Source organism: Siphateles boraxobius, unplaced genomic scaffold (genome assembly GCF_051911475.1).
Source record: "Siphateles boraxobius isolate OS27281-9 unplaced genomic scaffold, OSU_SipBor_1 35, whole genome shotgun sequence".
Classification (NCBI taxonomy): Eukaryota; Metazoa; Chordata; class Actinopteri; order Cypriniformes; family Leuciscidae; genus Siphateles; species Siphateles boraxobius.
In genome coordinates, this window is record NW_027508975.1 from 13739989 (window position 1) to 13765817 (window position 25829).

Below are 25829 nucleotides of genomic sequence, written 5' to 3' on the forward strand. Positions count from 1 at the left end.
TCTTGAAAAAGACGCAGCTCTTTTAGGAGAGGGAGAGAGACAGTGAAAAAATGTGTGTCGCAGCGGCAAACACACACACACACATGCACAAAAGGATATAACGCTGGAAAGCGTAGCAGGTACGGCGGCTAAAGGCGGCGATGCCAGTGACTTCAGACTCAAGGCTCGTCCCGCTGTGTGCTTTTTCTCAGACAGCGTGGCTTCTCACTCCGGATCCAGCGATGCGGGGATGCTTCGCTGAAGAGATGAAAATCAGTTGTACCAGTCTAATCGAGCTATGTTTATAGGGCGAGACCACGCCCTTTCTGGCGGGACGTGACGAAATGGGCGCGAAATCCCCCCATTGGATATGTGTCACGCAGAGCCTCTCTCGATAGGCTGCTGCTGTTGCCGCAGGTCAGCCAATAGGCGCGCAAGCCGTCTTGCCTATGTCTGCATGCTGCTGCACAGCGTTTTACATTAATTCAAAATTAAGGATAATTTTTGGCCTCAATATCTCGTGGAAAAGAGGTTTTCCCCATAGCGTAAGATATTACGCAGTACGAGAGATACTCTCGTAAGAGAACTAAAGAATATTGTTAGTATTACCATGGTACGTTTCCGAAAGACATGGTACTCTGTGGTCTTGTGTTGAGAAATTTGAACATTACTTGAGTTCCTTCTAGTTTTGTTAACACATTTTATGTTCTTATTAATCTGCAGCATCAGAATGTGTGGTATATGGGCTGTGTTTGGTAGTGATGAGTGTCATTTTGGGATTGCACTATTGCCATGAAGATCGCTCATCGTGGTCCAGACGCTTTCCGCTTTGAGAGTGTCCTTGGTTTCACCAACTGCTGCTTTGGGTTTCACCTCATCGCTATTATGGACCAGCTGTACGGCATGCAGCCTCTGCAAGTCAAGAAGTTCCCCAACCTCTGGTTATGTTACAATGGCGAGATCTACAACCACATCAAGGCAGGTACTAGGTAGCTGAACGATTCTGATGTTTTTGCATTTTAGCAGTTTTAAATTCTGATTATATCTACTGATAAACTTTTTTTCCTCTTACATGACTAATATCTCTTATCCTTCATGGTATAACTTTGTCACCGTTAAATCAAAATGACAATTTTTTATGGAATATTGCAGTTTATTAAAATAATTTATTCCATGCACATCTTTTTTTATTATTATTAATGTGCCCTCGTAATCTTTAATCAAAATATCTTCCTCTCCCACTTGAGACATCTTTTCTCTTTTCTGATCATGCGTTTACTAGCGTGATGGCGGAACAACCCCTCACTCGCACGGCGATTCAAAGATCTAATCAATTACAGATGGACAAAAGTCCCGCCCAACATTTTTGAGAAGCCATTCACTCAGCTATATGTCACAATAGGGAAGAAAAGACTATCAAGACTATTTCATGCCGTCTTTAAAAAAAGAAATTTGGACCGGAAGTTACGATCAACTCTACTTCAGTGTTGTGATGTAATTTCTGAGTAAAATGGAATTTTAAATAAGAAAAATAGAGGGTGTGGCTTGTTTTTTTCCCCCTCTTGGAATTGGTTGGATCTAGAAAAGTAGGCATTCCTTTCAGCTTGTTGTCAAAGCTTGCAGCAGAATGACAGTTCGAGGGGATGTTTTACCCAAGCCGTCAATCTGACATCACAGAAGGAAGGCCATTACAAAGGGGAAGTACAATTTCAGATTTTGTTTAAAAATTAAAAAAAATTTTTTTTGTCTTTTTGTGTTTTAACTTGCACTGTTGACTTGTTTATCACAAGACCAGTATTGTGCGCTAACAAAGTAAATCCGTCAATTTTTTTTACATGCCGCCTTAAAGGACAAGTTCAGAATTTTATAAAGCATCTTTTGCAGCGATTTTTGTGTGAGCATATCAGTGAACACGCCAGACCACTCTGTGAGTTTCACGTCTATGTAAACTAAAGTTTAATGCGTTTTATGAATGATTCTTCCAGTGCCCCTATGAAACCATTGTGGACTTGGAGGGGGGGTGCTAACACAGAAACCTAAAATTCTCGGGACAGCAACATTTGTCCAAATTTCAATCTTAACCGTTCTGTTTCATCAGAAACGATCTTAAAACAGGGCTTTAAGTGTAAAATACTGAACTTGTCCTTTAAACACCTGTTGTCCAATCTTATCCGATATAGCTGAAGAATTACTTTGAGTTTGAGTATCAGATCAAAGTCAACAGAGAGATCCTTCTGCACCTGTACGATCGCTTTGGAATCGAGAAGATGGCCTCCTTGCTAGATGGTGTATTCGCCTTCATCTTGTTGGACACTTCTAACAGAAAGGTTTTCTTAGGCTTACCTATGGCGTGAGACCACTGTTCAGGCTGCTCACTGATGATGGATTTCTAGATGTCTGTTCTGAGGGCAAAGGTATAATGAATCATGTAAAATGGACTTGTTTTTTTGCTCACTTTGAGCAACCTAAATTACAGATGTTTTAACTTTGATCTAATTCAAACAGGTTTGACCGATATTACGCACTCCATGTCGACTCCTGCAAAGATCACTCCGTTCCCATCTGGGCAGTTTGAGGCATTTAACTTAAAACTCAGTGGAAAAGTGAAGTCTGTTTAGATGGATCGCTTCCACTGTCTCACAGACAAACCCAAACACGCCACCTATAACAACCTTGAGGGTCTTGGCACAGGTAGATGTCATATTCACCATTAAATATACTGTAATAGATATATCATATTCAGCATAAAAGTTGTTATATTTAAAGTGTGTTTAAAGGGTTAGTTCACCCAAAAAAGAAAATTGTAATTTACTCCTCCTTATGTTGTTCCAAATACATAAGCTTTTGATCATCTTCAAAACACGAGTGAAAATATTTTAAATGAAATCTGGGAGCTTATGTCTCTACATTGACAGCTATGCAACTACCACTTTGACTCTTCAAAATGTTCATAAAGAGATTGTGAAACTAATCCATATGAATCGAGCGGTTCAGTCAAATTTTTCTGAAAAGAAACTTTCATTTTATATGATAAACAGATTTAATTTAGGTTTTTATTCACATATAAACAGTGCTCGAAGTGGGGCGGTACTCAACGGTACGCAGTACCGTCACTTCTACATTTTACTCTTAAGCATACCTGCACTTTTTCTTGCGTACCGCTACTTCTCGCATGTAGCTGGTACTCGACAACTGACAGAAAAAGCGCCAGTGTCACGCCCGTTGATATACTTCGTTAGCAGTGCGTATGCAGTGCGTATTTTTTCGCACCCATGTTAACAGGTTCGAGCTTTCACACTGCACGCGCGTGCGGTCCGTCAATGCGCTCCTGGTGCTGTGCGTATACAGCAGTGCAGAGATCGTTCCGAGTGTATTTTTGCTGTGGTGCACGCGGTGAATTAAAGTGACAGCTCATGGTTCGTGGTCAAAACACAGATTGACATGAAAATATAATAATCTCACCATAAATGCATTTAATTAAATAAAATGTACTAATCTAAATGTATTTTTGGACTTGCAGACTTGGAGGAGTTCCGTTTTCGCACGCACGTGCACACACGCACGACTTGTTTTAATAGGCTACATTTATGTTGTTAATAAATAACAACAAGTTTTGTTATAAGTTTTGTTTTTCACTGTAGAAATCTCAAATGTCATGATTTGCCAATGCAAGAGAGTACCGGCACCTTTCTTTTCCCACTTCAAGCACTGCATTTAAACATTCAACTCACTCTTCAGATCTGGTAAACAGAAACTCTAGCATGTTCGCTTGACGTGCAAGACCAATGAGGTTCTTTCTTGTGTTATGTAGCACGTTTGACCTTCTGTTTATGTTCGCTGAAAATGTTTATATGTGAATAAAAGCCTAAACTCAATCAGAAATTAGGAGTGTTTCCTTCATGAAAATTAAAATATTTTAAGTCTGTTACAAAAATGAATATTGAGAAATAAAAATAGGACATGTAAAAGATGCCTATGAAAACATGAATGTATGAATAGAAGAAAATAGCTGCTAGATTATGATGCATCAACGTTATCGAAAAAGAAACATCTAAAAGGAATAGATACTTGAGGTAAAGCTGAAGAGTAAAAGATCACCACAAACTGAAGCCCTTTCTATGACAAAGGACATGCGAAAGATTATGAGATTAATAATCAGAGATTATTAATCTCATAATTAATCAGAGAGTCCTATGAGATTAATAATCAGATATCCTAGATATATGAATTGGCATGTGAATTACTTTTTTACAGTCTATGGTTTGAAAGGGAAACTCTGGATGCGCTCTTCCCTTAACAGCACGCTGATACATGGGCAACTAAAACAGAGATTCTATCATAATTCTGTTCTCATTAAAATGCTGAATATGGCATTTATATTGGCGCTGCACATCTTGCACTTAATTTTATTTTTCATGATAGAAAGTGATTACAGTCATCACTGCTCATTTCCGAAGCCAGAACGAGAAACAACTTTAAACATTGTGTAGGAATTTCTCCCATCTAGCGGTGAAATTGTATTTTGCATTCAAATGAATTGTGCTCTCCAGCGCCTCGCATTTTGAAATGCATGTTGCATCTACGGTAGCTGTTCTGTACCAAAAAGCTATGACAGGATGTCTTCTAATAGCACTTCGTCGAGTTTCTCTTTGGGTGAACAGGTTTGTTATTTCAAACAAACTGCAATTTGACACAACAAACAAACCAATGATACAGTATGAATAATAACAGTGCAATGCAGCCTTTTAAACATGCCGGGTCAGTGACAAGCGCCTCTCACTGCTCTGCTCCTCCGTTTCTGCTGCTTTCAGTTACGTGACGATGCCTCTAAGCGAAAACGCATTGTGGAAACGCGTTGGCCTAGTACTTTTTGACCCTCTCTGTTATTATAGTTCCCTTTCGAGGGAACTCGAACTGCGTCGGTTACGACACTAGGGGAACGCCCTTCAGCGTAGCGCGTCTGAATCCATGAATGAAATCGAATCCAATCCTATTGGCTTTGCGAGATGACGTAGCGAGTGACGGCATACACGGATGTGTACAAGAGCACACCGGCACAAGCAAGGTAAGCTTTTTTGCTATTCAGCAAGCGCTCTGTGTATCTGTGAGTCTTATTTGGTGTTGTTTGTCTGCTTTGAAGCTAACAGTATGTCTGAACAATTTAAGAAGTGTGTGTTCCCATGCCCGCGTTTTCTCACGGCTGGGGACACACATGAAATGTGTGTGTCATGTTTGGGAAGGCAGCACGCTCAAGCAGCTCTCAAGGGGGCTGCTTGCGCTCATTGTGAGTCTCTTTCTGTGAGAGTGCTGCGTTCTCGACTGGCTTTATTTACTGAAGATGGCCAAATGCGTTCCCCCCGCGGTTCGGGTCCCGCATCTGCCGAGGCAATGCGGCGGCTTTCATCATGGGGATCGCAAAGAGATCTGGTTGAGGGCGAGACTGCCGAGGCATATTCTCGTTCCTCTTCTGATGAGTCCGATTCCCCCATTCCCCGTTCGGGAGCCCGCTCCGCGGCTTCTCTCGATCGGGATGACGTGCCTGTTTTACAGCTGTCTAATTCCGAGGAATTAGACGTGCTGAGTATTGGGGATGAGGATCATATTACCACACACCATCCTGTTCAGCCAGCACCCAACTATAGTGAATTAGTGGAGGTTTTGATGCGGGCTGTGGCCAAGCTTGATATTTCTTGGCCACAAGAGCGGCAGGAAGCGCGTACGGAAAGCAAACTTAATGAGCGCAAACTTAATGAACAATGAGTTGTGTAAATCCTGGAACAGGCCATTTTCATCTCGCCTGTCTAACCCCCCTATGTTGAATTACAGTGATGTAGTGGGGGTTAGAGATAAGGGATATGGGATGATGCCTAGGGTTGAGGAAGCTTTAGCCAGCTACCTTTCACCTGACCTTGCATCATCCCTGAAGTCACCGGCGTTGCCTTCCAAACCTTGCCGCACCACATCCGCTTTGGTGGGCAGGGCTTATATGGCGGCGGGTCGAGCTGGTGCGAGCCTGCACACAATGGCCATCTTGCAGGCATACCAAGCCGACCTTTTAAGAGATATAGACCAAGGCGAGGGTCCATCTCCAGACGATATCGCTGAGCTTCGCAGAGCCACAGACTTGTCGCTCCGGGTTACCAAGGAGACGGCCCGTGCCATCGGTCGCTCCATGTCAGCCCTGGTAACCACGGAGAGACATCTGTGGCTCAACCTGTCGGGCATTAAGGAGAAGGACAGGACCTTCCTTCTTGATGCACCCGTTTCAGCCTCAGGTCTATTTGGTGAGGCTGTTAATGCTGTAGTGGACAGGTTTGAGGATGCAAAAAAGCAGGGCGAAGCTTTCAAGCGGTATCTCCCTCGCCGTTCAAGGTCTAGGAGGGCGGCTGCTAGGGAACAACCACAGCAGGCCTCCTCTTCCTCCTACCGCCAGGCACAGAAGGCGAGTGTCGCTGCCAGAGCTCCCCCTCATAGAGCTTGGGACTCTGGTCGACGCTCACACCCTCAGCCTCCTGAGAAGACGGATCTGAGGACCGTTATTCAGTCTAGGAAGGCTAAGGGAAACCCTCTCTCGTCGGGCCCTCAGGGAGTTGGCGTCAGTATCCCGCCGTCTCTGACTCTTCGGGACACGCTAGCTCCCAGCGAGCTCACGCTGGTCTGCCTGCCCCAAAGGCTTGCAAGCAGCCAGTGTTCGGGTTCGCACAATGTAGGACGTTGTCGGTTCTCCCCTGCCGGTCCTCCGCTTCAGGGCACCGTCAACATCCTGCACAAAACACTGGACACCAGCCCCGAGGGGCTGGTTCCCTTGGTGAATTTCGCAGAGGCTTGGCAGAACCTCGCGAATATTTCTCCATGGGTCCTGCGTACTGTAGAAACTGGGTACAGACTGCAGTTCCGGGTCCACCCACCAAGATTCAACGGGGTGGTCCGGACTTCAGTTCACCCAGAGCAGGGTCTGGTGTTGGAACAGGAGGTTCACTCGCTGATGGAAAAAGGGGCCATAGAGCATGTTCCCCTACCAGTCAGGGAGTCCGGGTTCTACAGCCGGTACTTCATAGTTCCAAAGAAGGATGGGGGGTTGCGTCCCATTTTAGATCTGAGGCATCTGAACCCATCTCTGAGGAGATTCAGCTTCAAGATGCTTACTATTCCCATCATCGTAAGTCAAATCCAGTCCGACGATTGGTTTGTCACGATAGATCTAAAAGATGCTTACTTTCACATCTCCATCCTTCCGTCTCACAGGAAGTTCCTGAGGTTCGCTTTCGGGGGCGAAGCCTACCAATATCGGGTTCTTCCGTTCGGCCTAGCTCTCTCCCCTCGCACCTTTACCAAATGTATGGATGCAGCTCTAGCACCTCTGAGGCTCGAGGGCATCAGAGTGCTCAATTATATCGACGACTGGCTGATACTGGCTCAGTCACGAGAGCTGGCGATTCGGCATCGAGATGTCGTCCTCGCCCACATCCAAAGCCTGGGGTTGAGACTCAACACAAAGAAAAGTGTGTTGGCACCAGCCCAGAGAACCTTGTTCCTGGGAGTGGTGTGGGATTCAGTCACGATGCAGGCACATTTGTCTCCTGCTCGGATCGAGTCCATCCTGACCACAGTGTCCAGGATAAAGCTAGGCCAAGCCATCACTGTCAGACACTTTCAGAGAGTGTTGGGTCTAATGGCAGCGGCGTCCAGCGTGATACCTTCTGGCCTGCTATACATGAGAGCTCTACAGTGGTGGTTAAGAGCCAAGGGGTTTTCCCCGAGGGGAAATCCATTCCGCTTGATAAGGGTTACGCGCAGATGCCTTCGTTCCCTATCAATTTGGAAGAAGCCTTGGTTCCTGTCCCAGGGTCCCAGACTGGGAGCGTCATGTCGCCGGATATCTATTTCGACAGATGCCTCCCTCACGGGCTGGGGCGCGGTCATGGGCGGCCGCTTTACGAGAGGTCTCTGGCAGGACCATCATTCCTCTTGGCACATATATTGCCTAGAAATGTTGGCGGTGTTCCGGGCTCTGAGGAGCTTTCTGCCAGACCTCCATGGTCGCCATGTCCTAGTAAGATCCGACAGCATGTCGGTGGTATCTTACCTAAACCGTCAGGGGGGTCTGAGGTCGCGCCCTCTGTGCAGACTGGCGCATCAGATACTCCTGTGGTCCCAGCGGTAACTGTCGTCTCTCAGGGCGATGTATATCCCGGGGGACCAGAACCAGGGAGCAGACGTACTGTCGAGGCAGGGGCTGAGACCCGGGGAATGGAGACTCCACCCCGAGGTAGTGGAATTAATATGCGAGAGGTTTGGCCCAGTGGAAGTGGACCTATTTGCGTCTCGAGAGACGACACACTGTCCACTGTGGTTCTCCCTCACACATCCAGCCCCGCTGGGGTTGGATGCCATCATGCAGACGTGGCCGAGGCTGCGTCTGTACGCCTTTCCCCCAATCGCTCTGCTCCCAGCAGTTCTGGAAAGGGTCCGTCGGGACGGGGTCAGCCTTCTATTAGTAGCCCCGTGTTGGCCGGCCCGAGTATGGTTTTCGGACATTATCCTGCTTCTGGCAGGCCCGCCATGGCAGATCCCTCTGAGGAGGGACCTGTTGTCTCAGGCAAAGGGCTCAGTTCTCCACCCTCTTCCCGAGCTGTGGAAACTGTGGGTCTGGCCCCTGAGGGGGCACAGTTCCTAGAAGGCGGCCTGTCAGCAGAAGTGGTTGAAACTATACTCACTTCCAGAGCTCCCTCCGCGAGGAAGTTAGCCGGCCTTAAGTGGAATGTTTTTTCCATTTGGTGCAGAGAGCGTGTTTTGGACCCAGTTCACTGCCCAGTGGCTTCAGTGCTGGAGTTTCTCCAAGACCGCTTTTCTGCCGGGCTTACCCCGTCCACACTCAAGGTTTATGTGGCTGCCATTGCGGCATTCCAGGCTCCTCTTAGTGATGGTCCTCTGGGGAGGCATCACCTGGTCGTACGTTTCCTCCGTGGAGCCTGGAGGATGAGACCTGCGACTCGCACCAGGGTTCCCTCTTGGGACCTGGCATTGGTTCTCGAAGGGCTGGCCGAGGCCCCCTTTGAACCATTGGAGTCGGCTGAGGCCAAAAACCTTTCGTTTAAGGTGGTCTTTTTGTTGGCAATTACTTCTCTGAGGAGGGTAGGAGATCTCCAGGCGCTCTCTATTTCCTATGGGTGCTTGGAGTTTGCTCCAGGCAACATTAAGGTCATCTTGCACCCCCGGCCCGGCTATTTGCCCAAGGTGCCATCTAATATGGCACGGCCTTTGGTTCTGCAGGCATTTCATCCTCCACCTCATGTGACGGCAGATGAGGAGAGACTTCATCTGCTATGCCCTGTCAGGGCACTGCAGTGTTATATCCAGAGGTCCTCCTAATGGCGGAAGTCGGACCAGTTGCTGGTGTGTTTCGGGTCGCCCAAGAAGGGGCTTACCGCCTCTAAGCAGATCATCAGCAACTGGATCGTTCAGACTATTTCCCTGGCCTATCAGGTGCCCAATTTGCCTTCACCTATGGCCGTGAAGGCTCACTCCACCAGAGGCATTGCATCCTCTAGAGCCCTCCTTTCAGGGGTTTCTATCCATGACATATGTGAGGCGGCTGGCTGGGCCACTCCGCACACATTCATGAGGTTTTACAGTCTGGACCTTCCCTCTACACCCGGTGCACGAGTGCTTTCGTCCTAGTTTGTGCCTGAAGACAGCTTCACACTGGGATGAGCGGGGTTCGTTGTGGTATAGTGGGTATCTCGTTCCCCTAGTGTCGTAACCGACGCAGTTCGAGTTCCCTCGAAAGGGAACGTCTCGGGTTACGTATGTAAACCTTGTTCCCTGAGAAAGGGAACGAGACACTGCGTCGGTTCGCCACACCTCACCCCGCCTGGAGCACTTGCTTCATAGCAAAGAGCTTACCTTGCTTGTGCCGGTGTGCTCTTGTACACATCCGTGTATGCCGTCACTCGCTACGTCATCTCGCAAAGCCAATAGGATTGGATTCGATTTCATTCATGGATTCAGACGCGCTACGCTGAAGGGCGTTCCCCTAGTGTCGTAACCGACGCAGTGTCTCGTTCCCTTTCTCAGGGAACAAGGGTTACATACGTAACCCGAGACGTTTTTCAAGATGGCGGAACGACATGGAAGCCTCCGTGGACCTTCCCGTCACATGCATATAAAGATAATAAATTCTTTGTTTACGAGGATAAGTCCGATAATTGGCAGAGGTATATGTACACCATTGAGGACATATTTATGAATAAAAATGTTGATTTTAGATAATAAAATACCTAAAAAACTACACATAGTCCCTTCAAAGTATAGCTGCAAGCAGCGATACGGGGTCCAAGCCCAAAAGGCTGTAAGAGCAATGCAGAACAGAAAGAGCAAAAACAGCCGAAATTGAATGTACATGGAAAAACAGCTGGTTCAGAAGTATCTGTGAAAATTTACTCAAAATTACCAGAAGTTCAGATGAGTACGAACACAAAATGAACAAAACATACTTATTTATAATCCAAGTGGAATAAAGAGTAGTACAACGCTTACCCAGATAATAAAGGAATCGGAATTACATTAACTGTACTCGGCTTACAAGGATTTTCTGGACATTTACATACACACAAACATATACATACATTTCCACATTTCCTTAAGTATTTTAAATGAGAAAAAAACAGGATAAAATGTACAACAATTATTTATTTAATGTCATCATCATCATCATCATCATCATCATCATCATCCTCTTCTTCTGCTTATCCGGAGCCAGGTCGCGGGGGCAGCAGTCTAAGCAGAGATGCCCAGACTTCCCTCTCCCCAGACACTTCCTCCAGCTCTTCCGGAGGAGCTCCTCACCCTATCTCTATAGGGATCACCCAGCCACCCTGCGAAGAAAGCTCATTTCGGCCTCCTGTATCTGGGATCTTGTCCTTTCGTCCATAGGTGAGAGTAGGAACGTAGATTGACCGGTAAATCGAGAGCTTTGCCTTGCAGCTCAGCTCCTTCTTCACCACTACAGACCGGGTACATCGACCGCATTACTGCAGAAGCTGCACCGATCCATCTGTCAATCTCCCGTTCCATCCTTCCCTCACTCGTGAACAAGACCCCAAGATACTTGAACTCTTCCACATGAGGCAGGAACTCTCCACCAACCTGAAGTGGGCAAGCCACCCTTTTCCGACTGAGAACCATGGCCTCGGATTTGGAGGTGCTGATTCTCATCCCAGCCGCCCTCACACTCCCACTGCATGCTTAAGGTCCTGGTCTAATGGGGCCAGCACGACACCATCATCCGCAAAAAGCAGAGACGAAATCGTGTGGTCCCCAAACCGGACACACTCCAGCCCCTGGCTGCGCCTAGAAATTATGTCCATAAAAATTATGAATAGAACCGCTGACAAAGGGTAGCACTGCCGGAGTCCAATATGCACCCGGAACAAGTCTGACTTACTGCCGGCAATGCGAACCAAGTTTCTGCTCCCGTCGTACAAGGACCGGAGAGCCCTAGCAAAGGGCCCCGGACCCCATACTCCCAGAGCGCCCTTCACAGGACGCCTCGAGGGACACAGTCGAACGCCTTTTCCAAATCCACAAAGCACATGTGGATTGGTTGGGCATTAATTATGCAATGTGTATGTTTATATTGTCTGTATTTTTATTGTATTTATGATTATTACAGGTTTATTGTGTAATAATCAGGGGCTGGAATGTAAGTGCAAAAAAAGTGTCTTTTATTTTGTTATTGAAGTATGCATTTCCTAACTTTATGGTTAGATCGTGTAGAGAGGGGGTGAGTAGTCAGGAACGCTCACTTTCCATTGACAGTTTCTAATGTCTTATTTTTTTTACCGTTTGTGCAGTTTGTGATCATCAAGTGTTTTCTATCTGCATTTGGACTATATACATCATGATTTTAAATGCATGGGAACGTGTCACGGACTTCTTTCCTGCTGCTTAACCTCTCAGCATCTATAGGCTGCTGCTATACATAGGTTTACTGTTAAAAAATTTGAACAAAACATAATGACACATAATGACACAAAGAAATCAAATTTTAAACACTTTTCAAAAGTTATAAGGGTTTATGTCAATTCAAAATGGTGTACACATGGTTCATCCAATCCTACAAAAATCGGTATCCACAGATTTGGCATGACACAAGGAATCCATAAACACCAAGATTTTCTGACAAACTGTTCAAAAGTTATGAGCAATTCAGATCTCATGACCTTTAGGTGGCGCTGTTCCAAATTTGTCATGGACCCTCAAATCATGGTTCCGATAGAGTATACCAATTTTCCAACATTATACCTTTTGAACAAAGATGGAAAAAAAATGCAGTTAAGCGCACATTTCCTTTAACAACGTGCTGGAAAACTAAAGCACAGAGAATTTACAACATTCTATTACAATCGTGTTCACATTATAATGTTATGTTTATAATAGATTGGTGCTGCACATCGTGCACTTAACTGCATTTCATGATCAAAGTGATTCCAGGCATCACTGCTGTGCTCGTTTTCAAATCCAGTTTCCCTTTCACGTGGTTCATGTAAGCCCCAATAGTTCCAAAACATACGTTGGCTGTCATGTTCTTCTATGGGACAGACAGCAGCGATTGCATTATTGAACGGTAAATATAAAATAAAACACACACCCAAGTACTTTTTCAGCTGTTATTGCATCATTGCATTTTGTTAATGTCAGTTTTGCATTTGGAGAGGCAGGGTGACAACGAAATACTGTATATTACTTAGATATGTTTTAGGCTATATTTTTGGAGGGAAAAGCTTAGTGTTCATGTTCGCATGGGTAGTAGCACTGGCTTTAGCGGCTCTAACTTAACTTTTCCATATCATTCATCTGATGATGGACGTCTCATGATATTTATTTTAGCACAACTGGGCTGTATTAGGCAATTGATTCCCGTGATTTTGCTTATAAATTCCGTTTCAGCCATTAGCATACCTTCATGATCACGCAAAGGTCTGCCGTGGCAGAATTAAGTACAGCCAGCACGTCACATAATGAAAAGTTAGTATATCCCCAAAAATTAAATTAAATAAAAGTTGCTATAAAGGTGGTAGCGATTCATTACCGAACTCTTACGGTCACAGCTGACGAAGTCGCGTTAGCTAACTAGCTAGCTGGCAGTGCTTGAAAATTGGTTGAAACAACCAACATAAAATATAAATAATTACCCTGTGCATATACAAATGAAGACCAGTATAAGCATCGCAAAGGGCCTCCGATACAATAAAGACAGTTGACAATTCAAAAGAGGTCGATATTTCAGCAACTTACCTCTGGAACAACTCGACGCGCAGCAATGTAAGTGAATGGAGTCCAACGCCCAAATGACAGTGTTTGGAACTAATCCGATCTTCAAATCCCGGAAGTAGGCAGTTAAAAGCGCCGCCATTTTTTACAACAGAGGTCTATGGGAGTGTCGCAACTCTTCCTCTCTAAGGCTCTGATTTGAAGGCGTGCTGTCTAACGCTAACAAATCGGACCTCAGGAACTGCCCCAAATGCTGCAATAACCAATCAGAAACAGAGAGAAATATATATATATTTTTAAAGCCAGGGTGATCATCGTTTTCATGATCGATAATCTCGAGTACTCATGCCCATAATCAACCTTAACAGGATAAATTGAAATTCATGGCATAATAAATAAGACCATCAACATCATTGAAAAGCTAAAGAAAACAAATGGGTTTTCAAGAGAGATTTAAAAAGTGATAGGGAGGAAGCAGCCCCAGGTTGTGCTGTCAGGCTGTTCCACAACCTAGGTCCTACCAACAAAAAGGCTCTATCTCCTCTACGTTTCAGCCTTGTACATGAGTATATTTTGGTTACCTGATCGTAAGACTCTGGAAGGGCTATAAGGATGCAGCAGTTCAGATAGGTAGCTTGGTGCAAGGTTGTGTAGACATTTGTACACTAATAGGAGAGTTTTAAAATCAATCCTAATATGAACCAGAAGCCAATGAAGAGCTCATAAAATAGGAGTGGCATGATCATACGACCATTCTTAAAAAATTTGGCTGCAGCATTTTGAACTAATTGTAGCCGAGTAACCTGGGATTTTGAGATACCACAGTACAAAGAATTGCAATAGTCCAATCGACATGTAATTAAAGCATGTATTGCTATCTCAAGGGACTTTCCGGGCAAAAACATGTTTAATTTTAGAAAGGACACAGAGCTTGAAGAAGTTAGAGGCAACAACAGAGGATATATGTTTATCTAGTGTTAGCGGTCAAGAAGGACACAAAGGTTCCGTACAGACCCTGAATTAAAAGGTAACAGACTTTCTAAAATAGAGTTATTAAACTTAAAATTGTCAGAAGGGCCAAAGACTATAACCTCAGTATTTTAGGGTGAAAAAAGTTACTAGCCAGCCAAAGCTTTACCTCAAGACATGCAAATAAAGATTGAATTGCAGAAGGGCCATTTCTTTTTAGAAACAGATAGATCTGGGTGTCATCCGCATAAAAATGGAAGGATACACCATGCCTTTTCAGAATCTAACCTAAAGGAAGCATGTAGAGAGAGAAAATCAAAGGTGCCAGGTCCCAATTCCTGGGGGAGTCCATATACAAGAGGAGCAGCAGAGGAGATAAAATTGTCAATCCTGACTGAAAAATATCTCTCAGTTAAATATGATTTAAACCAATTCAAGACTGAACCTTTTAACACCACAGATTCTAATCTAGACAGGAGTAATGAGTGACAGACAGTATCAAAAGCACCAGTCTGCGTCGCCTGAGTCGGTAGCAACTAAGATATAATTTAACACTCTCAGCAGTGCAGACTCAGTGCTATGAGACTCAAGATTTAAAACCTGACAGAAAAGTTTCAGAAATATGGTTTGTATTTAGAAAAGATTGCAGTTGACACAACAGAACTTTTTCTAATACCTTAGAAATAAAAGGGACCACAGAGATAGGTTGGTAGTTATTTAAAACAGACGTGTCTAGGGAAGGCTACTTGAGCAATGGAGTAACAGAGGCTGATTTCAAGGATACTGGAACACATAGAGAATAGAGATTTGTTCAGTAGAGGCAGCAGAGCAGGGCCTACAGACTCAATTATCAATTTGAAATGCAGAGGATGTATTGCATCATAAAAACAGAAAGAAGGTTTGAGAGAGACAATAATTTCAGTTAAAGATAGAAGAATTAGGATCGAAGGCCTCCCAAGAGGTTGGCAAATAGATAACAGTGGAAGGGTCATTATAAGTGGTTATCACCTGGGGCCTAAGATTAGAGATTTTAAAGAGATAGTTCACCCAAAAATTTAAATTCTGTCAGTATTTACTCACCCTCATGTTGTTCCAACCCCGTAAGACCTTCGTTCATCTTCGGAACACGAATTAAGATATTTTTGATTAAATCTGAGAGCTGGATCACTCCTCCTTCTAAGGGATTGAAACTTGCCAGCCCCGAAAAGTTATTAAAGACATTGTTAAAATAGTCCAAGTGACTACAGTGGCTCAATCTTAAGTTTATCAAAGCGACGAGAATATACTTTTTGTGCACAAAAACAAACAAAAATAACGACTTTTTTTCAACTATTCATTTCCTTCTCTGTGGGCCTCTAGTCAGTTAACGTAGTGTGATTGCGTAGAGCTACGTACAACAACAGAAGCTTACCTATTACACTAGTGAACTAACTCGAGGCCCACAGACAAGTAAATGAATAGTTGAAATAAAGTCGTTATTTTTGTTTGTTTTTTGCGCACAAAAAGCATTTTAGTCGTTTGATAAACTTAGGATTGAGCCACTGTAGTCACTTGGACTATTTTAATGATGTCTTTAATAACTTTTCGGGGAACAAGTGTCAATCCCTTAAGAAGCCTAAGGAGGAGTGATCCAGCTCTCAGATTTCATCAAAAATATCTTAATTTGTGTTCCGAAGATGAACGAAGGTCTTAAGGGGTTGGAACAACACGAAGGTGAGTAAATAGGGTGAACTATCCCTTTAATTCACATAGTGCAATTGAAGGATTTGGTATACTGTTAACAGATGGATTTAAGACAGCATTAATAACTGAAAACAAGGTCTTAGACTTATGTTGGTTACTTAAAATTAGTCCAGAAAAATAACCAGCCTTTGCGGACTTTGCAGCAGTCTGGTAAGCCCGCAGATACTTCTGCGTTGAACTCACGCCATAGCTACGTCGTAGGCTGTGTGTAGCGCGCGTACCCTGACGTGCACCTCTCCAAAAATGCAACAACGCGTCAATTCTACGCGGACGCAAGCGCTGTGATTGGTCTGCTAGAACCGCTCCCTCGGGTTTCACATGCTCCCTCTGCATATGTAATTGCGCGTCAACACGGACAACAACGCAGAAGTATGAATAAAAACCAGCGTGTAGTCTATAGCGTAGAGGCTCCGGCGTAGGTCAGACGCAGAAGTATAAATCACAGGCAGTTCAAATGAAGTTTGAAGTTTGAACTTAGTGCATTAATTACTGATAATATATAATTTTTATTATTATTATTATTATTATTACATTCACACTGTACATGATTTTTGTATTTCCAGGTGGACTCGATTCAAGTCTGGTTGCTGCGACACTACTGAAACTGGCCAAAGAAGAGCAGCTCCCATTTCCCATTCAGACCTTTTCCATCGGTGAAGAAGACAGCCCAGATGTTGATGCTGCTGCTCACAAGGCAATTGACTTTGTACATGTAGCATGTCGACTGTACTTTACAGCCTGAACATCAGAAGCAAGTTTCATAAATACAGGAAACATTACAGTATTAGAGGCAAAACCCATGTATTTTTGTGTGAGAACTATTAGATGTGATTGTTAAACTATTAACTCACTATGAAAGTAGCTGATTTTAAACTCATCAAATGCCCTTCCTTAAATAAGTGGTCTTGACTTCAACTGTAACCACCAATTAAAATCATGCAGCAGTATCATAACTTACCTATTTAATAATATTTTTAACTGATTTTCAATTCACTTAAGTATAAACATGTCTAATAAACAATTTGTAGTGTAGGACACAATAAAGTATGCATCCTGGTTTCAGCACAACTATCCATCTATTAGAAACTGTAACATTCCTTAAAATTGTGACATTGAAAATGTGGCATTTATTTACCTATTTTCAACCTGGCAGGAAGATAATTCATCTCTTTTTTTTTGACACTAACTAGATTCATCAATCTCAGCCTTCAACCTAAAGATTGTAAGAAAGAAAATTATCTAGTAAATTTAATTTATGGGAATATTAAGGTTGTCAAAAAGCTTTCAATGTTTAAAATGTCTATTAAATTGTAATGTTTATTGCTAGAAAATTACTGAATACGTAAATGTCTGTATGTTAAAACTGTTGGTAATTGCAAATTGGTTTCAAATCTCATAGAACATTTTAATAGCTCATGTAATAAGTAGTGTGACCTGAGGTTGAAAATTAAAGTTTTATAAAAGTTGACCATTTGTAAATGAATAAATAAAAATTGTGCCTTTTCAAGGGTAGTGCTATTATGTGGTTTTGAGTGCTTTAGTTTTATATGGTATTGTGTGGCAGGTGGCAGAATACATTGGCAGTGAACATCATGAGGTGAGCTTCACTCCAGAGGAGGGGATCAGTGTGCTGGAGGAGGTCATCATACACTTGGAGAGTTATGACATCTTCACTATACATGCCTCCGTTGGTGAGAACATGAGTTCATCTCATTCATAAGACACAATGTTTTGATGGGCGCATTTAAAGAGCAAGTCAAGTCATTTACTCATTTTCTAGTGTGGAGCACAGAATGTGAAATTTGATTCACTTTTGCAGATCTGCATATTCAAATTAGCACAACACATTGTGGCGAAAATTTTAGTGAACTTAAAGGTTGTATCAGTGATTTCTGGCCCAAAAATAAATGTCTAATCTTTCCTAACGATCCGCTAGCTGCCCGTTCCATAAGCATGCCGTCCAAAAACCGCGTCTCTGTAGGCAGCGTAGGCTCTGAGATCTGCACACAAAAACAAATGGGACAACCACCACTCAAAACCAAAATAAACAGTGTTCCAACCAATCACTGACAGGGGCAGGTGTTGCTTCGATTTCGCGTCCAGCCGTGCACGAGCGCAAAACCTCACAACACCCGCCCCTGTCAGTGATTGGTTGGAACACTTTATTTTGGTTTTGAGTGGTGGTTGTCCCATTTGTTTTTGTGTGCAGATCTCAGAGCCTACGCTGCCTACAGAGACGAGGTTTTTTGACGGCATGCTTATGGGGCGGGCAGCTAGCGGATCATTAGGAAAGATTAGACATTTATTTTTGGGCCTGAAATCACTGATACAACCTTTAATTTCTATTTAACGTTTGCAAAGCATTGATGATAAAACTATCCTGCTGTCATTGCACCCATAGACCTCAGCCAGTTGGGTTGAGGGTTTAGTTAGCTACCATTTCTCTGTTCTACTCATTTGACCATGTGACCACATGTATTCTCTGGATTAGACATAATGCTGGTCTGAAACTTGGAAAATGCATCGTCAGCATTATACTGCTTAGAAAGTTAGTTAGCAGGACAAAAGATTCAGCTCGAGGCAATCTCCCATTTGTTACCTCTGCTTTTTCTCATTATGCTTTTCCCCTTCATCTGTGTTATACAGACTTCTGTAACTAACATTCTTGAAGCAACTTTTGTAGAATTATTATTATTATTTTTTTTATTAGTCATGAAATAAATGGCACATCCCTGTTCAACAAGCTGCCTGATTTGTGGCATCAATTATATTTGTAGCACAAACCGTACTGGATGACAGAACAAATCAAAAATGAACAATAGTAGCCATGCTTGTCTTGGCAGTGTGACTATAGAGTCTGAACTCAAAGCCACTAGATGGCAGCAGGAACATTCAGTGATCTCTGTTTTTTAGGTATGTACCTAATATCAAAGTACATCCGTGAGAAGACAGACAGCTTATGATTTTCTCAGGTGATGGTTCGGATGAGCTGACACAAGGATACATCTACTTTCATCAGGTACATATTATTGTATGATTAACTTGTGTGTATTTACAGTGTCTCTAAAAAATATTTGGATACTTTTAAATGTAGAAACATTTAAAACTGAATGAATGTTATTCCATTTGATACGGTATCCTTGAATCACCATTATTTGGTGGTTTGTATCAGCATTTATGCTCTTGATTTAGTGTGATATTTTATTACGCAGTGTCCCTTGTGAAAAAGTAGCATAGGCTTGTGTGATATCATTGGCAGTTTTCTTCGCACACTGTTCTAGCATGCACTTTTCTGAGGGGGTACACCCGAGGTGCACACATACTAAAAGACTACTAAACTAAGTTTTACGGCTTAACTATCAAATGCGGTTTAACTATCAAATACATACAAGGTTTATATAAACACAGTCAGTTGTGTTTTTAGTGAACGTAAAGAGTTTGGAGTGATTCGGATGTGTGTCTGTGTATTAGATCTGTGCATGAGGTCATAAAGTAACCACAGCCTAAAAACCTTCTAACGCTTTTTTCATTACCATTAAGCTACAAAAGACAGAAAATCAACTCCTGCTCTTGACTTAACTTCAGTAGCTTTAATAATGTAATACTTGCTTGTGGGTGTTCTTGGAGCTTAAATCCAAAGATAATGTGCTACACTTATAACTCTTACTCTTAAGAATCAATGTACATTTAAATTCATAAAGTGGAGTTTTTGTAGTGTTTTATTTTTACATTTGTTTATTAAATTTCTTACTTAAAGGTGCAATGTGTAATATTTCTGAGGATCTATTGACAGAAATGCAATATAAGATCCATAAATATGTGTTCAGTGGTGTATAAAGACCTTAATCAATGAACCGTTATGTTTTTATTACCTTAGAATGAGACATTTATATCTACATAACCATGGGCACCCCCTTCCATGAAGGTCGACATATTGTGATGTCATGTTTCTACCGTAGCCGACAGCGAACAAACAGCACTACAGAGCGTGTTTCGTCACTACCTTGAAAGAGAAGCCGCAGAAAGCTAGAAGCTAGCCATAGACACCGTGAGTAGTGACTTTTCCCTTGTCAGTGGTGTAAAATATGTAGTTGGATTGTTCATGTAACTTAGTTCTTCTCCCTCTCTGTGTTATGGCTTTGACAATCAGCTGATTAGTACTATTGACCGTAAAACAGTAACGTTATAGGAGTCACCAACCCGTCGATCGCGGTCGACAAGTCGATCTTGGAAGCATTTTAAGTTGATCGTGAAGAGTTTTCAAAACCAGAGAAAAAAAACAATATTTTGATTAATTATTATTTATTAATTTGTGTGTAGTAAATGGTGTTTAGGGGATGCGGAGGCGCGCGCTGTTACAATCACATCATTTTTGCAGACGCGTCGAGTATAAAGAATGCTTTACGCTTTAACCAGCTCAGCCACAGCCCTACAGCATAACAGCTCATATTAGCCAGCTAAACTTTTACTACTCTGTTGGAAAAAATATGTAGTTGGATAGTTTCATGTGGTTCTTCTCCCTCGCTGTATTATGGGGTTTGCTATGTGGGGAGAAATGTGCTGGTTACGTTCGTGAGACAATCAGCTGATTACTATTATTATTATATTATATATTAAGACCCTTGATCCTCACCTGACTATCGGCTTTGTAAACTTGATCCATGTGGTTTATAATGGACTGTGGTACAGAAATAGTGACAATGTTACACACTCTTGGCTTACTCTGGCTATTCTCTGCTGTCTCAGACGACGATATGTTTGTCCCGTTTCAACAACCGTAGCTTCTTCGAAAGGGAGGGGTGAGCAGTGGGCTGAGCCATTAGTGCAACTCATAACCGAATCGCTAGATGCCGCTAAAATCTACACACTGCACCTTTAAATGCTACTGTTAAATACACCAACTGTAGCTGAATTTTATTTTAGTTTAAAATAAACCAAAAGTTTCTATTTGTTTATATAATTTGTTTCTCATGTTGTATTTGTCCTATTATTTGTAATTTGCATCTTTGTTATTATTTTTAATGACAAAGTTGAAATAAAATAAAAAATATGATTTTGGCCCGCCTCTAGTTTGGCCAAAACGATCTGCCAGTTTTTAAAAAAATATTTTGTTAAAATTGTATCGCTTTTAATTGTATCTAATTGTAAATTAGTTTGGCTATACTACTCAGCGACTTAATATAGTACTCAGTGACAAAAATAGTCCAAAAACGGACACAAAAAAGAATCGTGGTAAAATTGTGGATCGTGATCCTGATAAAATACACTTTAAAGTACAATGTGCTTTTTAAATGTATACTCTTATGGGCACTGGCGGCCTTACCTATGTTTCACCCGTTTCAATTGAAACGGGCCCCCCCTTCAAGGGGGGCCCCAACAGACCAGCAAAATCCCATTAATTTTCTCCGTTTTCAGCCATAATGTCTAAAGTAAACCATCCAAGGTAGATTAACCACGAGCTACGAAGTTGTGAAACGTTTCCGAGCCGGGTTTCCCGATAACGATGTATCTTAGCTCTTAAGAGCACTCTCTACGTGCAAGGTTACGAACGCTCGCCGGAATTCCACGAGCGTTTCCAAAAAAAGCCGGTAACATGAACGCGCGAGAACGTGTTCTACATGCTACTTAAGAGTCGCTGTCCATTCGCGAAGTGCTGAAATATAACCTTATATGGAATCGTATTCTGAACGTTTAACCTAATAATCGTCATATTTTGTGGATTAGCAATCAAGACAAGCAGGGTCGGCGCCACGAGGGGGCCCCTGGGGGCATGGCCCGGCCCGGCCACCTAGGTCACCGTGCCGCCTCACCTCTGGTCAGCACACCACCCTGCCTCAGATTTCAGCCGCTGAGACTTGGGAACAGGCATGCTACCAATGTGCCCTCTTATTCCTGACAAATTATATATATATATATATATATATATATATATATATATTAGTATAGGCTATAACTATTTTGTAAAAAAATTTAGTTTGACCATTATTAAATCAGCTTTGCAACTTAGCACTTGCGACAGGCGATTAACTAAATAACGTCACTAGCAGCTTGTAATTTATTGTAAAAATCACCATGTTTTCGTTGCTGATGCGGTGGTGACGCGTTCATGTAACATGTAAGGGCGGCACTGCCAATAAAGCACCTAAAAGTTGTCACAAAGAACCGGCACTTCTACAGCATTTATTAATCTTAGTTAATATTAATTTCAGGATTTACTAAAACATTATTAAAATCAAAAGTTGTATGTGTTAACATTAGTTAATGCACTGACTGTGACATAACATGAATAAACAATTAACAGGTGTAAGCTATTATTATTAACTAAGATTAACATACAGTAACTTAACATACAGTAACAAACGTGTTGCTCATGGTTAGTTCATACATGAATAATAAACAAATGAACCTTATTGTAAAGTGTTACTATGAAATCAAAGATATACATTCCTTACAATTTAGAGTTGGATATGGACTTTTCATTTCACTACAGTATTTCCCCAAGGTAATAACCCTTGTCTTGGATAAAAACGAATGACATTGTTAGACTCAGCATGTATTTTAGTTAAGCATAACTCGCATGCTGCCGCAACTTTAACAGTAGCATGGTTGGATAAATGTAACTTTTCCATATTAGCTTAACGTTACCTGCTGCTCGTGTAGTTTGAAGGCTCGCGGCGAACTGCTGCGTACGAGGCGCTGCAAAGGTAACTCCGCCACCTACCACTTCATCTCCGCCAAATGCTTCCGCCAAAAAAAAAAAATTATATAATATTTTTTGTATTATTATTGTAAGTGGCAATAGTATATAAGTGTATTGTTATTTATTATACTATTTATAATAATAATACTAGTTATTAATCAGAGAGGGGCACAATACATTTTGAGACAAAAGGGGCAGGGGCTTGAGCCCCCCAATTCAGTACAAATTAGCACACTTGTTTTTCACAAGTGGTGACCTAATTATTATTTTTTTTTCATTATACAATTCAGTACTGTCAGTACACGACATATTGTGGCTCTATTTTATGACTTGTGCTGTCAAGTGAATATTTGACCTCTTTTGTATTAGGCTTCATCGCCTAAAGCTGCTGCAGAGGACAATGTGCGTCTGCTGAAAGAGCTTCATCTGTTTGATAATCTGAGAGCGGACAGAACCACAGCTGCATTCGGGTAAGATCAAATGTCCCTTCTCTTCTCTTCCCTGCACATAGCAACTTGAAAATTTTCATAGTATTTGTCAATCCAAACTGTTTGTTTCTTCATTAGACTGGAGTTGAGAGTGCCTTTCCTGGACCATAGGTTCACCGCATACTACCTCTCTCTACCTGAAGAGATGAGAGTGCCTAAGGTGGGTTTATCTGACACCTTCCAATTCAATGGTTTATCCTTACACATGTCCGTCCAGCTTCTTGTCTCTATGCAAAGTTGAATTATTGTTGTTCAACAAACCCCGGACTCTTAGGAGTCCATACAAAACTGAAAATTGTCATTTACTCACTCTCATATTGTTATTAACCAGAATGACTTTTTCTGTGGCACATAAAAGACATTTTAAAAAATGTTGGTAGCTAAACGGTTTCAGTTCCAATTCACTTCTATTGTATGGACAAAGAAGCAATGGAAGTCAGTAGGAACCGAAACTGTTTATTCTTTAAAATAAAATGTTGATGTGCTTTGCATGATGTACTGTTTATCTTCTCTCTATTTTTCTAAATTCATGTTTGTGGTTTCTAAACAGGGCTTGACATTAACTTTTTTGCTCACTAGCCAATGTGGCTAGTGGTTTTCCAAAGTTACTAGCCACACAGCATTTTTACTAGCCACATTTTGGTTGTTGTGAAATTACCTGATTAAAGTTGACTATGGCGTGCTAAAATTCGCTTGAACTAGATTTACAACCCTTTTAAATGTAAAACCACTGTACACACCCAAATCAAGACTACATAAATGTATAACAATACAGGTCATTATCATTAGCTCTTATAAGGTTGTGTGTAAAGCTCCTTTAAAAAAAAAATAAAACCATGTATTAAGATAAAGACATAAAAAGTAGCTTCTTATTGCATAATAAAAGTGGTGCATGGATGTAGAAGATTAATAAAAAAGATTAAAAAAACTAAACTGAAAAAACCTTCAGCATTAGAAACACTGTCTGTTTAAATATCAGAATCAGACTCAGAATTAGGATAGAAATAAACAATGTAAATGTAAACACTCCTTATCATCAACAACAGCAGTAAATAATAGAGTAGAAAAAAACATATCTGCATTGGAACAACAATGAGCAAAGAAGAACAAATTAATTTTGGCTCATCAATTCAATTTCTGAAAAAAATACTTGAATGTGAGAGTGATTGTGGCAAGCAGGACGAGTGACGGTGGCATGATTAATGATGAACAACACCTGCACAACGCACCGGTCTCGTATCTCTCACGGAGGAGCGGAAGCATCAAGGGGGAGCGAGTCGAGCGACGACTGAAGAGCGAGAGAGGACAGGCCTGAATTTTATTTGATGTTTTGTTTTATTGTGTTGGCGGCAGTCGACCGTGAGGGACTGCCGTCTTTACTTTCTTTTTTGTATTTGCTTTATTTTGTCATTACAATGTATTTGATTGTTCGCCAGTTCCTGCCTCCTTCTTCCCATAACATCTGAACTGCGTTACACTGGTGCCGAAACCTGGGAAGAAGGAGATGCCTTTTGAAAAGACTACAATTATTCAACCCGCCAAAGTGGCTAGTTGGAGTGACTGTGTGCCATGAGCAAAATCCACCCGCATTTGGCGGGGTTAGGCAGGTGTTAATGTCAAGCCCTGTTTCTAAAGGTACACCTACACGACAACAATGTACTAAAATCAGAAAAGTTATGTACTGACGACAACGTTGTCAAAACCATGTCACACGGATCTGTTAAAACAACAAAAAACGCTGTATTATGCTGCCAGGCCAGTTGTTGGCGATGTCACTTTATAAAGAAAAATCATGCCTATAGACTGAACATGCAATACGCATGCACACGACGTCACCGTTTTCTCAAATTTGCGTTTTGTAGTTGACATGGAGATGATAACGGTATAAATTTTGAAAACTTACATTTTGAAACCTGTTTTTTTAGGCCTCCAAAACATCGTTGTCATGTAAATGAATGGGCAAAATGCATGAAAAGTTTTCAGGGTTTTAGTTAAAAAGGATGTGTAAACACCCCCTAAAACCAGACCGAATAACTTGTTTGATCGGCTCAGGATGGTGTGGAGAAGCATCTCTTGAGGGAAGCGTGTAAAGGGATGAACCTGATCCCAGATGAGATTCTTTGGAGAAGGAAAGAGGCCTTCGGTGATGGTTTGTCATCCGTTAAGAAACCCTGGTACACTAGCCTGCAGGAACACATTGAGTCTGAGGTACTGCACATGTACATGCACATGCACAGCGCTTTAAAGCCTCTTCCACTTTATCTCTTTCTTGAATTTTTCTTTTACCTTTCAGGTGAATGACTCTCAGTTGGAGAAGGCTGCTAAGGTGTTCCCTTTCAACACCCCCACAACCAAAGAGGGATTCTTCATATTAAGGCAGATCTTTGAGAAGAATTTCCCCGGCTGCTGCGAGTGGATGCCACATTACTGGATGCCTCGCTGGAACAAGGCCACAGACCCCTTGGCCAGAACCCTGTCCATCTACAAGCTTGATAAAGACCAGTAATTGCATGAAACTTCAGACCTTGGCTAAACAATACAATCACTACAGCATACATGCCTCCCACATGAAGCCGGTTTAAACATTACCATAATATATTTTATTACTTCCACTTTCTCTGTTTAGTCTACTAAAATTTGTTTTTAGGCTGGTTTTAGTCTCCTAAAGAGTCAGT

General features: G+C 42.1%; 1 protein-coding gene across 1 annotated transcript; it reads left to right on the forward strand.

The window, feature by feature from the left end:
* Positions 1 to 709: 709 nt before the first annotated feature.
* Positions 710 to 25829, forward strand: asns (asparagine synthetase). The gene is given in 15 exon segments (XM_077196710.1): positions 710 to 746; positions 749 to 957; positions 2160 to 2316; positions 2319 to 2393; positions 2485 to 2670; positions 5814 to 7026; positions 8763 to 8905; positions 16530 to 16660; positions 17531 to 17657; positions 18880 to 18921; positions 18924 to 18985; positions 23036 to 23136; positions 23233 to 23314; positions 25207 to 25362; positions 25448 to 25829. Coding segments are annotated over 15 exon segments (2934 nt in total). The 3' UTR covers positions 25661 to 25829.